We start from the raw sequence: 12898 nt of genomic DNA on the forward strand, positions 1-12898 counted from the left end.
CAACAAGATGAGGTATGATAAAACAAGAACATAGCGATGAAAATCATTCCATAGTCAGAGAGATTGTCATACTTTGAGGCGTATGGCGGCGGCAGACTGTCTGTCCCTCATGGTCACCACGCCAGACAGCTCCTCAAACTCAGAGGCCACAGCAGGAGTGATGTTCCAGTACACCTGGATCTCTCCAAAGATGCCAGGGCCGCGTACAAGGCTGAGACGCACGCACACACACACACACACACACACACACACACACACACACACACACACACACACACACACACACACACACACACACACACACACACACACACACACACACACACACACACACACACACACACACACACACACACACACACACAATGGTATCATTGCAACATGCATTTGGTCGACATCATATTAACCACAAGAAGACTTTCTCAACGGCACAACAGAAATATTCTGACCAATGAATGTGAGGCTTTCCCATTAGCCCAGTGATATGTGTGTGTGTAACTGTCTGTATGTGTACCTGACCAGAGCAGTCCCATTATAGTCTCCCTGAGGTTCTCCGATAAGGATGCTCCTGGAAGCCTCAGCGATGCCCACTATTCCCAGGGTTGCACGGTCTCCCAGGATGGTGATGGTGGCTGACCCTACAGACACACACCAACCCAGGGGACACAGTTCAGTCTAATGCCCTCCTCTGGTGCTCCTTACACACAAGTTGCCTCTAGGCGTAGATCTACGATCAGCTTACTCTCCCTCAATCCAAACCATAACCATTAGAATTTAAAACGCAGAAACTGACCTCAGATCAGCTTCTAGGGGCAACTTTATCCCTCCCCTCTCCATAGACCAGAGACTGTGTGTATGTTTAAACACAGTGAGGCAGTCAAAGACACTGACCATTAACGGGGTCGATTACAGCACCACTCTTGGCAGCCAGGAGCTGGACAGTGAAGCTCTCATCTCCCTCCAACACAGCGTCAGCCAGAGCCCGGATCACCAACGTTCTCCAAGACTCTGTCTGAGGTTCACAAAGTCTCCCATCAGTGTCTTCCCTACAAACTGCAGTTTCAACTTCTAAGATAAACTGTACATTTAGCATTTACTGTACATTTAACTATTATTACATTTGGTATCAATTAATACCAAGTAGTTACCTAGTTAGTTCACATATAGTGTAAAACACTGTTAACTGACCTGCTATCATCTTCTCTAGCCACGCCCCCGACTGACCTCATTGAAGACCAGTGTTCCGTTGAGAGGTGAAAGGTCGTCCCGGGCAGTGTCCTCCAGGCGCCACATCAGTGTCACGGCCCCCTCGCCTTCTGCACTTCGCACCACCGTCAGCGTTGCCATGGCAGCTGGGTCACTAGTGAACTCTGGCTCGCTGATAGTGAACTAGAAGGAGATTTGTTTACTGAGCCTAATAATGGTTTACAATACGGTTGTATTGGATTGGAAAATACAACGTCTTCCATTCTCTGTGGGGCAACTTGTTGGGTGACAATGAGTTGTGACTCACAGTCTTCTCCTGGAAGCCGAAGCTGCCCAGCGGTGAATCGTTGGGTGGGATGGTGACGGTCACAGAGATCTCCACCCCCAGCCGGGCTCCACCAATAACACGCATTAGAGTCACACTGAAGTGCTCCACAGACTCCACCTCCGTGTCGTCCACGATGCTGATGTCTATGATGGCCTGTCCCTGCAAACAGAACCAGAGTTTATTTTACCTGAGGTATACATCTTATCCTTCATAGAAGCTCAACTGGACTTAGTGGATCGAAGTTACATAGGTGACCTAACTTAACTATGTGATCTAACAGGAGAAACTCTCTAACCATAGTTGTAATCAAATCACCTGTCCATCTTGAAAGGTGATATTCCCAGAAGAAGGAGTGAAGTCATTGAGACTGGTAGTGATTGGCCGAGCCTCCCAGTACACCACCACTCTCCCAGTCCTGCCAGCCAATCGCACCACTTCTAGATGGAGGATGTTTCTGGGCGGAGCCACCTCATAGGCCAGCAACCCTCCAGCCTCTTCCTAAAAATTAGACACAGAAACAGAGTTGGAGCATTAAAATGCCTATTTGTACCATAGGGTTAACATACCCATTTGTACCATAGGGTTAACATACCTATTGGTATTCATTCACTCGTTGGTCAGAGCTTTCAGATAATCTCTAAACCTTAGAGCACCATATAGTTACTGTTGTAAGATGTTGTGACATACTTTAGAAAGGAAAGGAGTGTTTCATTCAAGGAGAATAAAGGAATGTAGTGTTTCATTCAAGGAGAATAAGGGAATTGAGTGTTCTATTCAAGGAGAATAAAGGAATGGAGTGGCATATTCAAGGAGAATAAAGGAATGGAGTGGCATATTCAAGGAGAATAAAGGAATGGAGTGGCATATTCAAGGAGAATAAAGGATTTTAGTGTTTTATTCAAGGAGAATAAAGGAATGGAGTGGTATATTCAAGGAAAATAAAGGAATGGAGTGTTTTATTCAAGGAGAATAAAGGAATGGAGTGTTTTATTCAAGGAGAATAAAGGAATGGAGTGTTTTATTCAAGGAGAATAAAGGAATGGAGTGTCATATTCAAGGAGAATAAAGGAATGGAGTGTTTTATTCAAGGAGAATAAAGGAATGGAGTGCCATATTCAAGGAGAATAAAGGAATGGAGTGTTTTATTCAAGGAGAATAAAGGAATGGAGTGTTTTATTCAAGGAGAATAAAGGAATGGAGTGTCATATTCAAGGAGAATAAAGGAATAGAGTGCCATATTCAAGGAGAATAAAGGAATGGAGTGTTTTATTCAAGGAGAATAAAGGAATGGAGTGTCATATTCAAGGAGAATAAAGGAATGGAGTGTTTTATTCAAGGAGAATAAAGGAATGGAGTGTCATATTCAAGGAGAATATAGGAATGGAGTGTTTAATTCAAGGAGAATAAAGGAATGGAGTGTTTTATTAAAGGAGAATAAAGGAATGGAGTGCCACATTCAAGGAGAATAAAGGAATTGAGTGTTTTATTCAAGGAGAATAAAGGAATGGAGTGCCATATTCAAGGAGAATAAAGGATTTTAGTGTTTTATTCAAGGAGAATAAAGGAATGGAGTGCCATATTCAAGGAGAATAAAGGAATTGAGTGTTCTATTCAAGGATAATAAAGGAATGGAGTGTTCTATTCAAGGAGAATAAAGGAATGGAGTGTTTTATTCAAGGAGAATAAAGGAATGGAGTGTTTTATTCAAGGAGAATAAAGGAATGGAGTGTCATATTCAAGGAGAATAAAGGAATGGAGTGTTCTATTCAAGGAGAATATAGGAATGGAGTGTTCTATTCAAGGAGAATAAAGGAATTGAGTGTCATATTCAAGGAGAATAAAGGAATGGAGTGTTTCATTCAAGGAGAATAAAGGAATGGAGTGTTCTGTTCATGGATAATTGTGTAGCATATGGGTAGAGGTAGTAGTCTAAGGTATTACCTGGGAGACGTTGAACTGCAGGACCCCCCGTGGGTCATCGTTCTCTTGGATGGTGACCTCAGCCACCTCCATGCCAGGCCTCTTCACACTGGGCTGGGCCGCCCCCGTCAACCCCCCCACTAGTTCAACGCCTGTGATGTTCACCAGGAAACTTTCAGCCAGCTCCGGAGCCTCATCCTGGTTGATACATACACACACAGCCCTCAGGTCTGGAGGACCTGACCAACGCTGTGGGGTATGGTTGCCTGCTATATTAGGAGCAAAGAAAACCCAACCCACAGACAGGAACTACTGATCTTTCCCATGTTACACTTCTAAAGAGCCTATATTCCCCAATCAACCTTAAAGAATGTTGGCAGTTTCAGAGCACATAGAAACCCGGTCCATGTTTTTCAAAACTTCCTCTCAGTCTAAACAAAACACAAAAGTAGTTACCATTAAAATAGCCACTCAACACTGCAATTTACTAGGAATGGATCTATTCCGATGGGAAATAAGTAGTGGGTTTCCTCCGTGGCAGACCCAACACTGGTGGTTTTAGACCTAGTATGGGCCTAAGCTGTAGGCAGAAAGCAGCCAGAATAGACAGAAAGCAACCAGAAGAGGCAGAAATCAGCCAGAACAGGCAGCCAGAACAGACAGAAAGCAGCCAGAACAGGCAGAAAGCCACAGTGTCTGCTGAACCAATCTAGATTTACACTGCTGGGGTGGAAGAGGAGAAGGAGAGGAGGAGGGTCCGGTCCCCAGTCATCCCAAGATTAGTCTTGGGGATGGTTTGTCCATAAAGTAATATTCTATCATTTTCTATTCTATTCTACTATATTCTATGCTTACCGGTAGTATGGTGATGGTGATGAGGGCAAGGGTGGCATTCTCCTTCATGATGACGGTGCCCTCCCGGGGTGTGTAGTCCTGTGGGGCGCTGGCCTGGTTGGAGGGGGGCTTGGATAGGGCTGGTCCTGTCTGGTAGTGCACTGCCACCTCCCCAGAAGCCTCCTGCTCCCTCACAATGGTCAGGGTGACATTAGTGGGACTCTCTTGGGTGAAAAGCAGAGACAATCATGTACAAGGAGCATTAGACAACTTACTTAAACCTTATAGCCTTAACAAGGACAGAAACAGATTGGATAATGTGTAGTAGTGAATCACACCAACGTCATAGTGCCTGTCAAATCAAGTAATGGTCGGTCATGACAACCTACTTTACACAAGTAACCAAACACTTCAGTAGCTTTAAAAATGTAAATGTTTCAAATAGGGCTTATTTTTAACTATACACATTAGAAATTATTTTTCCACTGTATAACAATGCAAACAGCCGTCTTCTTACTGTGAGGCTCCTGTGTGAGGAGGTACTGGGAGTCCAGGTGCCAGCCTATCAACCCGTAGGGTGAGCCGTTGGGCAAGATGGTGAGGAGGGCCTGTGCTCTCTGGGGGTCAATCAGCGCTCCCCTGGAGTGCTGGTCTAGGCCCACCGTGGTGACATCCAGCAGGGTGATGGTGACCCTCTCCTTCAGCTCAGGGATGCTATCTGCTAGCACGGTCAGATTGATGGCAGCCACCATCTGGCCCTGGGAAAACGTCACCTGAGAAACACGGTAGAGGACAACAGGGTGGATGTCTGTTTCTCTGTAGCTCAGCCAATCCAGGAAGTTAATTTGCAACCAATGAACTAAACTAGAAATGGCACATCAGTTGTTTGGTATCTCTTCTATTTCTCTATATCTAACACATTAGCCATGAGAGAGAAAGAGAGAGATGGAAAGAGAGAGACTCACCACTCCTGACGTGGGAAAGATATCTTCCAGACTGCCGTTGGCTGCCCAGTGGATGGTCAGTCTCCTGAAGGTCCCTCTCCTCCTCTCAACACTCAGAGAGATAGGGTTGCCCTTCGTCAACTCCTCCACTTCCACAGATAGAGAGCCCTGGAGAAAAAGCATCAATGTCAGTATGCACTGTAATATCATAAAGATTTTTACCATTCAACTGTATTGGAAAATAAAATATGAGCATAGAGCGTTAGCACTATAAATGTATGTATGTATAGACATAGAAATGCAAGCAACAGAAACCTATTTGGAAATTGACAGTGAATCAGAGTTAAACAACAGAGAGTACCTGTGTGAAGCCTATGACTCCATGGGCGTCATCATTGGCTGGAATAAGCACGGTCACCTGACCACCAAAGCCAATCTCAGCCCCTCCCTTGGGATTCTTCAGGACCACCCTGAACTGTTCGTCCTCCTCTGGGACATCGTCGTCGACGACGTTCACCGCAATCTCCAACTCCTGGTCACCGGGCACAAAACGCAACTCGCCATAGCTGAGAGTGAAATGCATTACGGTCAGAGAAGACAGCCACTGAAGAATGAACAAAGAACAACAGGCACAAGTGATGATGTAAGTGCCAATTTCCTCAAAGTTTGATCAAACATATGACCAATGCCTCTGTTCTGAATGTAATGGGTTGCCATGGGAACAGTAGGGCACATCTGTACCTGGGTATGAAGTCGGAACGGTTGGAGACAGAGGTGAGCTCATAAATAGTGGTGCCTGAGGGCTCGGTGGCTGCTAGGAGGCTCTTAGTGGTGTTGATGTAGGGGAGAGGGAGAGAGAGGAAGTTGGAGGCTGGAGGAGACGTGAGCACCAGGGCAAACAGCGTGATGTCAGACCTCCAGGTGTACAGCGCTGAGCCGTTGCTCCCGGCCAGCAGAAGATGGGCTACGAGACACAGAGAGAGAGAGAGAGAGAGAGAGAGAGAGAGAGAGAGAGAGAGATACAGAGATACAGAGAGAAAGATACAGAGATACAGAGAGAGACAGAGAGAGAGAGAGAGATTATCAAAATCCAGAAAAAAAATCCAGAAAAGAGCCGTTAAATACTAAAACCACCTAAAAAGAAGCAATTCCCAAACCTTCCATAACAAAGCCATCACCTACAGAGAGATGAACCTGAAGAAGAGTCCCCAAAGCAAGCTGGTCCTGGGGATCTGTTCACCAACACAAATAGACCCCACAGAGCCCCAGGACAGCAACTCAATTAGACCCAACCAAATCATGAGAAAACAAAAAGATAATTACTTGACACATTGGAAAAAAATCTACAAAAAAACTGAGCAAACTAGAATGTTTTTTGGCCCTAAACAGAGAGTACAGACTGGCAGAATACCTGACCACTGTGACTGACCCAAACTTAAGGAACGCTTTGATTATGTACAGACTCAGTCAGCAGTGGTTCCTCCTTTAAGGTTGCGAGTTTACGCCGCGGGACATAGAGGTAATTTGTTGTTTAGTATGGTACCCTGCGTCACCACTTCATTGCTCCAGACCAGCGCAAGGGGGAGTTACAGCACTGACTATGCTTTTGGGTTTTTGTGTCACTAACTGACAATGAATGGGCGACATACATCTAAATGGAAACAGATAATTGTTCACGACGGGTGAAGGTTTTTATTCTTTTACTTTGTTAGATTATTTTGCTCTTACTGTAGTACTGTAGGCCACTCTCGACAAGTCATGTTGTACAGTGTCAGAGTGGCGCAATGGCCTAAGACACTGCATAACACTTCAAGCTGTGTTGCTACAGATGCTGGTTCAATACCCGCACCGGCCTTGACTGGGAAACCCATGAGATGACAGAAGGTTTTTGGTTTTTCTCCCTCTAAAAACAGAAATAAATCATTCTAAATGACAAACTGGCTTTATTTACAAATTAGTAACAATGTCTCACCCCATGTTCAAGAATGGCCTTTTCCCTCACTCATTTTACGTCATTTGAAAACAAAATCATCTCTAAAATATTTAAGGTGCATTACACTAATAATGGCGCTGACTAGGGAAACGTTCCCGCTGTTCTGTACTTAGTGCCAGTCTGCACGTTCAAACTAAAACAATGTAACTAACAATGGCATCTTTATGCTTTCATTAATAAAATAATGATAAAAAAACTCTTTCAAAATGCCTATGTTTATTTAGCTATGGATCCATAACGAATTACTATGGGAATAAATATCACTGAATTACAGAAATATCATCCAATCCTCTTTATGTAATTATTGGCGTAGATTTTTCGATATACTGTAGACCTACCTTAGGCGACATGAGTCTCACTAGTGTTGAGTAATGTGCTGTTTAAAGTGGTGTAGGTCTTATTTATTTAAAGAGCATATTGAAGTTAGAAACAATAGGATTTGAAGCAATAGCCTACAACTATTTTAGCACCATTTCGCGGAGCTCCGAGACAAGCATGGGAACAGGTCTTGATAAATCAATGAGATTGTTATGTTCACTTCATCTCCGTTTGGTTATTGGTCAGGCTAGAATTACAAACATAGAGTGCAGAATTGTTGTGCTTTTAGTGTGACCTTTATTTAACCAGACAAGTCAGTTAACAACAAATTCTTATTTACAAGGACAGCAGACTCCTTCCTCCCCGTCTGGCAATTGAACCCCTCTAGTACGGCCATTATTGAAAGCTATCAAATGTTTCTCAAAGATGACCTCTGGTGGTCAAACTAGCACTAACTAGCATTAATGGTTCCAGTGGTTCACACTTAAATAACATGCCATAGAATTAAGAATAGAATAACATAGAATAGCATGCCGTAGAACTTTAAAGGACGAACCACTGTAGCCTTGCTATTGAGAAAGGCTGCCGTAGGCAGACCTGGCTCTCAAGAGAATACAGGCTATGTGCACACTGCCCACAAAATGAGGTGGAAACTGAGCTGCACTTTCAACCTCTTGCCAAATGTATGACCATATTAGAGACACATGTTTCCCTCAGATTACACAAACCCACAAAGAATTTAAAACCAAATCCAATTTTGACAAACTCCCGTGTATATTGGGTGAAATACCATCACAGCAGCAAGATTTGTGACCTGTTGCTACAAGAAACAGGCAACTAGTGAAGAACAAACACCTTTGTGTGTGTGTGTGTACTCACTGATCCCTGAGGGTAGAGTGAAGGGCCGGGCAGAGGCCAGGCCAGGGTGGGGGATAGACTGGCTGTGCTGGGGGAACAGCTGCTGGGAACCCCATACAAACACCTCACAGGAGGAAGAGGAACCTGGGGATAGGAACACACACACAGACGGGCGGACGGACACACGCACGCACGCACGCACACACACGCACACACACACACACACACACACACACACACACACACACACACACACACACACACACACACACACACACACACACACACAGCTTTATGTTAGCCCTCAATTCTTTCATTCACAGGTGGTTCTGTTAGGTATGACACACCCAGCTACTATAAATGACATCCTCTGAGCCTGCCTGTGGTTTTCCATTGGCCTACGACACTGAAAAGTTTCCCATTGGCCTACTACATTGACAGGCTCTTCCGTTTCAACAGGCTCTTCCGTTGCGACATCCCCCGGACGTCCCCCGTCCTCCTACCGTACACTTTTCTGTACATTATGCCTTGAATCTATCCTTTCTCGCCCAGAAATCTGCTCCTTTTACTCTCCGTTCCGAACGCACAAGACAACCAGTTCTTATAGCCTTTAGCCGTACCCTTATCCTGTAACCGTAAAAGCCTTGGTTTCATGCATGTCAACATTAGAAGCCTCCTCAAATTTGTTTTAGAGACTGCTTTAGCACACTCCACCAACCCTGATGTCCTAGCCGTGTCTGAATCCTGGCTTAGGAAGGCCACCAGAAATCCAGAAATGTCTAACTAACTATAACATTTTCCGACAAGATAGAACTGCCAAAGGGGGCGGAGTTGCAATCTACTGCAGATATAGCCTGCAGAGGTCTGTCTTACTATCCAGGTCTGTGCTTTTAAAAATCCACCTTTCCAGAAACTAGTCTCTCACCGTTGACGCTTGTTATAGACCCCCTTCAGCCCCCACCTCCATCTCACACAAATGATCAAGAAACCTACCAGGTACAACCCTAAATCCATAACCATGGGCACCCTCTTAGATATCATCCTGATCAACTTGCCTTCTAAATACGCCTCTGCTGTCTTCAACCAGGATCTCAGCGATCACTGCCTCATTGCCTGCGTGTGTAATAGGTTGTCGGTCAAATGACCACCCCTCATCACTGTCAAACGCTCCCTAAAACACTTCTACAAGCAGGCCTTTCTAATCGACCTGGCCCAGGTATCCTGGAAGGATATTGACCTCATCCCGTCAGTAGAGGATGCCTGGTTGCTTTTTAAAAGTGCTTTCTTCACTATCTTAAAAAGCATGCCCCATTCAAAAAATGTAGAACTAAGAACAGATATACAGTTGGAAGTTTACATACACCTTAGCCAAATACATTTAAACTCAGTTTTTCACAATTCCTGACATTTTGTCCGAGTAAAAATTCCCTGTCTTAGGTCAGTTAGGATCACCACTTTATTTTAAGAATGTGAAATGTCAGAATAATAGTAGACAGAATTATTTATTTCAGCTTTTATTTCTTTCACCACATTCCCAGTGGGTCATAAGTTTACATACACTCAATAAGTATTTGGTAGCATTGCCTTTAAATTGTTTAATTTGGGTCAAACATTTCAGGTAGCCTTCCACAAGCTTCCCACAATAAGTTGGGTGAATTTTAGCCCATTCCTCCTGACAGAGCTGGTGTAACTGAATCAGGTTTGTAGGCCTCCTTGCTCACACACGCTTTTTAAGTTCTGCCCACAAATTTTCTATAGGATTGAGATCAGGGCTTTGTGATGGCCACTCCAATACCTTGACTCCAAGCCATTTTGCCACAACTTTGGAAGTATGCATGAGGTCATTGTCCATTTGGAAGACCCATTTGTGACCAAGCTTTAACTTCCTATTTCAATACATCTACATAATTTTCCTGCCTCATGATGCCATCTATTTTGTGAAGTGCACTAGTCCCTCCTACAGCAAAGCACCCCCCACAACATGATGCTGCCACTCCGGTGCTTCACGGTTGGGATGGTGTTCTTTGGCTTGCAAGCATCCCCCTTTCTTCAACCAAACATAGCGATGGTCATTATGGCCAAATAGTTCTATTTTTGTTTCATCAGACCAGAGGACAATTTTCCAAAAAGTACAATCTTTGTCCCCATGTGCAGTTGCAAACTGTAGTCTGGCTTTTTATGCCAGTTTTGGAGCAGTGGTTTCTTCCTTGCTGAAGGGCCTTTCAGGTTATGTCGATATAGGACTCATTTTACTGTGGATATAGATACGTGTACCGGTTTCCTTCAGCATCTTCACAAGGTCCTTTGCTGTTTTTCTGGGATTGATTTGCACTTTTCGCACCAAAGTACGTTTATCTCTATGAGACAGAACACGCCTCTTTCATGAGCGGTATGACAACTGTGTGGTCCCATGGTGTTTATACTTGCGTACTATTGGTCGTACAGATGAACGTGGTACCTTCAGGAGTTTGGAAATTGCTCCCAAGGATGAAACAGACTTGTGGAGGTCTACAATTTTTTTCTGAGGTCTTGGGGGATTTGTTTTGATTTTCCCAAGATGTCAAGCAAAGAGGCACTGGGTTTGAAGGTAGGCCTTGAAATACATCCACAGGTACACCTCCAATTGACTTAAATTATGTAAATTAGCCTATCAGAAGCTTCTAAAGCCATGACATAATTTTCTGGAATTTTCCAAGCTGTTTAAAGGCACAGTCAACTTAGTGTATGTAAACTTCAGATCCATCCACTGCAATTGTGATACAGTGAATTATAAGTGAAATAATCTGTTAGAAAAATTACTTGTGTCATGCACAAAGTCGATGTCCTAACCCACTTGCCAAAACTATTTGTTTGTTAATGGGCACCTCCTCCAAGCTGCCCATTGCACTGAGGATAGGAAACACTGTCACCACCGATAAATCTACGATAATTTCAATAAGCATTTTTCTACGGCTGGCCATGCTTTCCACCTGGCTACCCCTACCCTGGCCAACATCTCTGCAGCAACTTGCCCAAGCCCCCCTCACCCAAATCCAGACAGCTGATGTTCTGAAAGAGCTGTAAAATCTGGATCCCTACAAATCAGCTGGGCTAGACAATCTGGACCCTCTCTTTCTAAAATTATCCTCTGAAATTGTTGAAACCCCTATTACTAGTCTGTCCAGCGTCCCTTTCGTATCGTCTGAGATCCCCAAAGATTGTTGAGCTGCCACAGTCATCCCCCTCTTCAAAGTGGGAGACACTCTAGACCCAAACTGTTATAGACCTATATCATTTCTGCCCTGTCTTTCTAAAGTCTTCGAAAGCCAAGTTTTTCACATTTTTATTTCACCTTTAATTAACCAGGTAAGCTAGTTGAGAACAAGTTCTCGTTTACAACTGCGACTTGGCCAAGATAAAGCAAAGTAGTGTGATACAAACAACAACACAGAGTTACAAATGGAATAAACAAGCGTACAGTCAGTAACACAATTGGAATTTTAAAAAAAGAGTCTATATTCAGTGTGTGCAAATGATGTGAAGAGGTAAGGCAATAAATAGGCCATAGTAGCGAAGTAATTACATTTTAGCAAATTAACACTAGAGCGATAGATGAGCAGATGGTGATGTGCAAGTAGAAATACTTGTGTGCAATAGAGCAGAAAAGTAAATAAAAACAATATGGGGATGAGGTAGGTAGATTGGGTGGGCTATTTTCAGATGGGCTATGTACAGTTGCAGTGATCGGTTAGCTGCTCAGATGTTGATGAAAGCCCAAGTGAACAAACAGATCACCGAACATTTCGAATTCTCCACTATGCAATTTGGTTTCAGAGCTGGTCATGGATGCACCTCAGCCACGCTCAAGGTCCGAAACGATATCATAACTGCCATCGATAAAATACAGTACTGTGCAGCCGTCTTCATCGACCTGGCCAAGGCTTTCGACTCTGTCAATCACTGCATTCTTATTGGCAGACTCAATAGCCTTGGCTTCTCTAATGACTGCCTCGCCTGGTTCACCAACTACTTCTCAGACAGAGTTTAGTGTGTCAAATCGGAGGACCTGTTGTCCGTACCTCTGGCCGTCTCTATGGGTGTGTCCCAGGGAACAATTCTCGGGCCGACTCTTTTCTCTGTATATATCAATGATGTCGCTCTTGCTGCAGGTGATTCTTTAACCCACCTCTACACAGATGACACTATTCTTTAGAAATCTGGCCCTTCTTTGGACACAGTGCTAACAAATATCCAAATGAGCTTCAATGCCATACAACACTCTTCCGTGGCCTCCAACTGCTTTTAAATGCAAGTAAAACTAAGTGCATGCTCTTCAACCGATTGCTGCCCGCACCCTCCCGCCCGTCTAGCATCACTGCTCTGGACGGATCTGACTTAGAATATGTGGACAACTACAAATACCTAGGTGTCTGGTTAGACTGTAAACTCTCCTTCCATACTCACATAAAAACTTATTCAGGCTAGGTTCTATTTTTCTCCACTTCCTGTCTGACTGAC

At 44.0% G+C, this 12898-nt stretch overlaps 1 protein-coding gene across 1 annotated transcript in view; it reads right to left on the reverse strand.

The window, feature by feature from the left end:
• Positions 1-12898, reverse strand: part of LOC135518629 (adhesion G-protein coupled receptor V1-like) — a 277743-nt gene that overhangs the window by 140627 nt on the left and 124218 nt on the right. Inside the window, 13 exon segments of the mRNA XM_064943812.1 lie at positions 73-211; positions 515-638; positions 892-1012; positions 1225-1389; positions 1514-1693; positions 1850-2032; positions 3476-3652; positions 4310-4512; positions 4806-5061; positions 5254-5400; positions 5594-5798; positions 5974-6196; positions 8423-8545. Coding sequence (XP_064799884.1) covers positions 73-211; positions 515-638; positions 892-1012; positions 1225-1389; positions 1514-1693; positions 1850-2032; positions 3476-3652; positions 4310-4512; positions 4806-5061; positions 5254-5400; positions 5594-5798; positions 5974-6196; positions 8423-8545 — 2246 coding nt within the window.

Source organism: Oncorhynchus masou, chromosome 1 (assembly GCF_036934945.1).
Source record: "Oncorhynchus masou masou isolate Uvic2021 chromosome 1, UVic_Omas_1.1, whole genome shotgun sequence".
Taxonomy (NCBI): domain Eukaryota; kingdom Metazoa; phylum Chordata; class Actinopteri; order Salmoniformes; family Salmonidae; genus Oncorhynchus; species Oncorhynchus masou.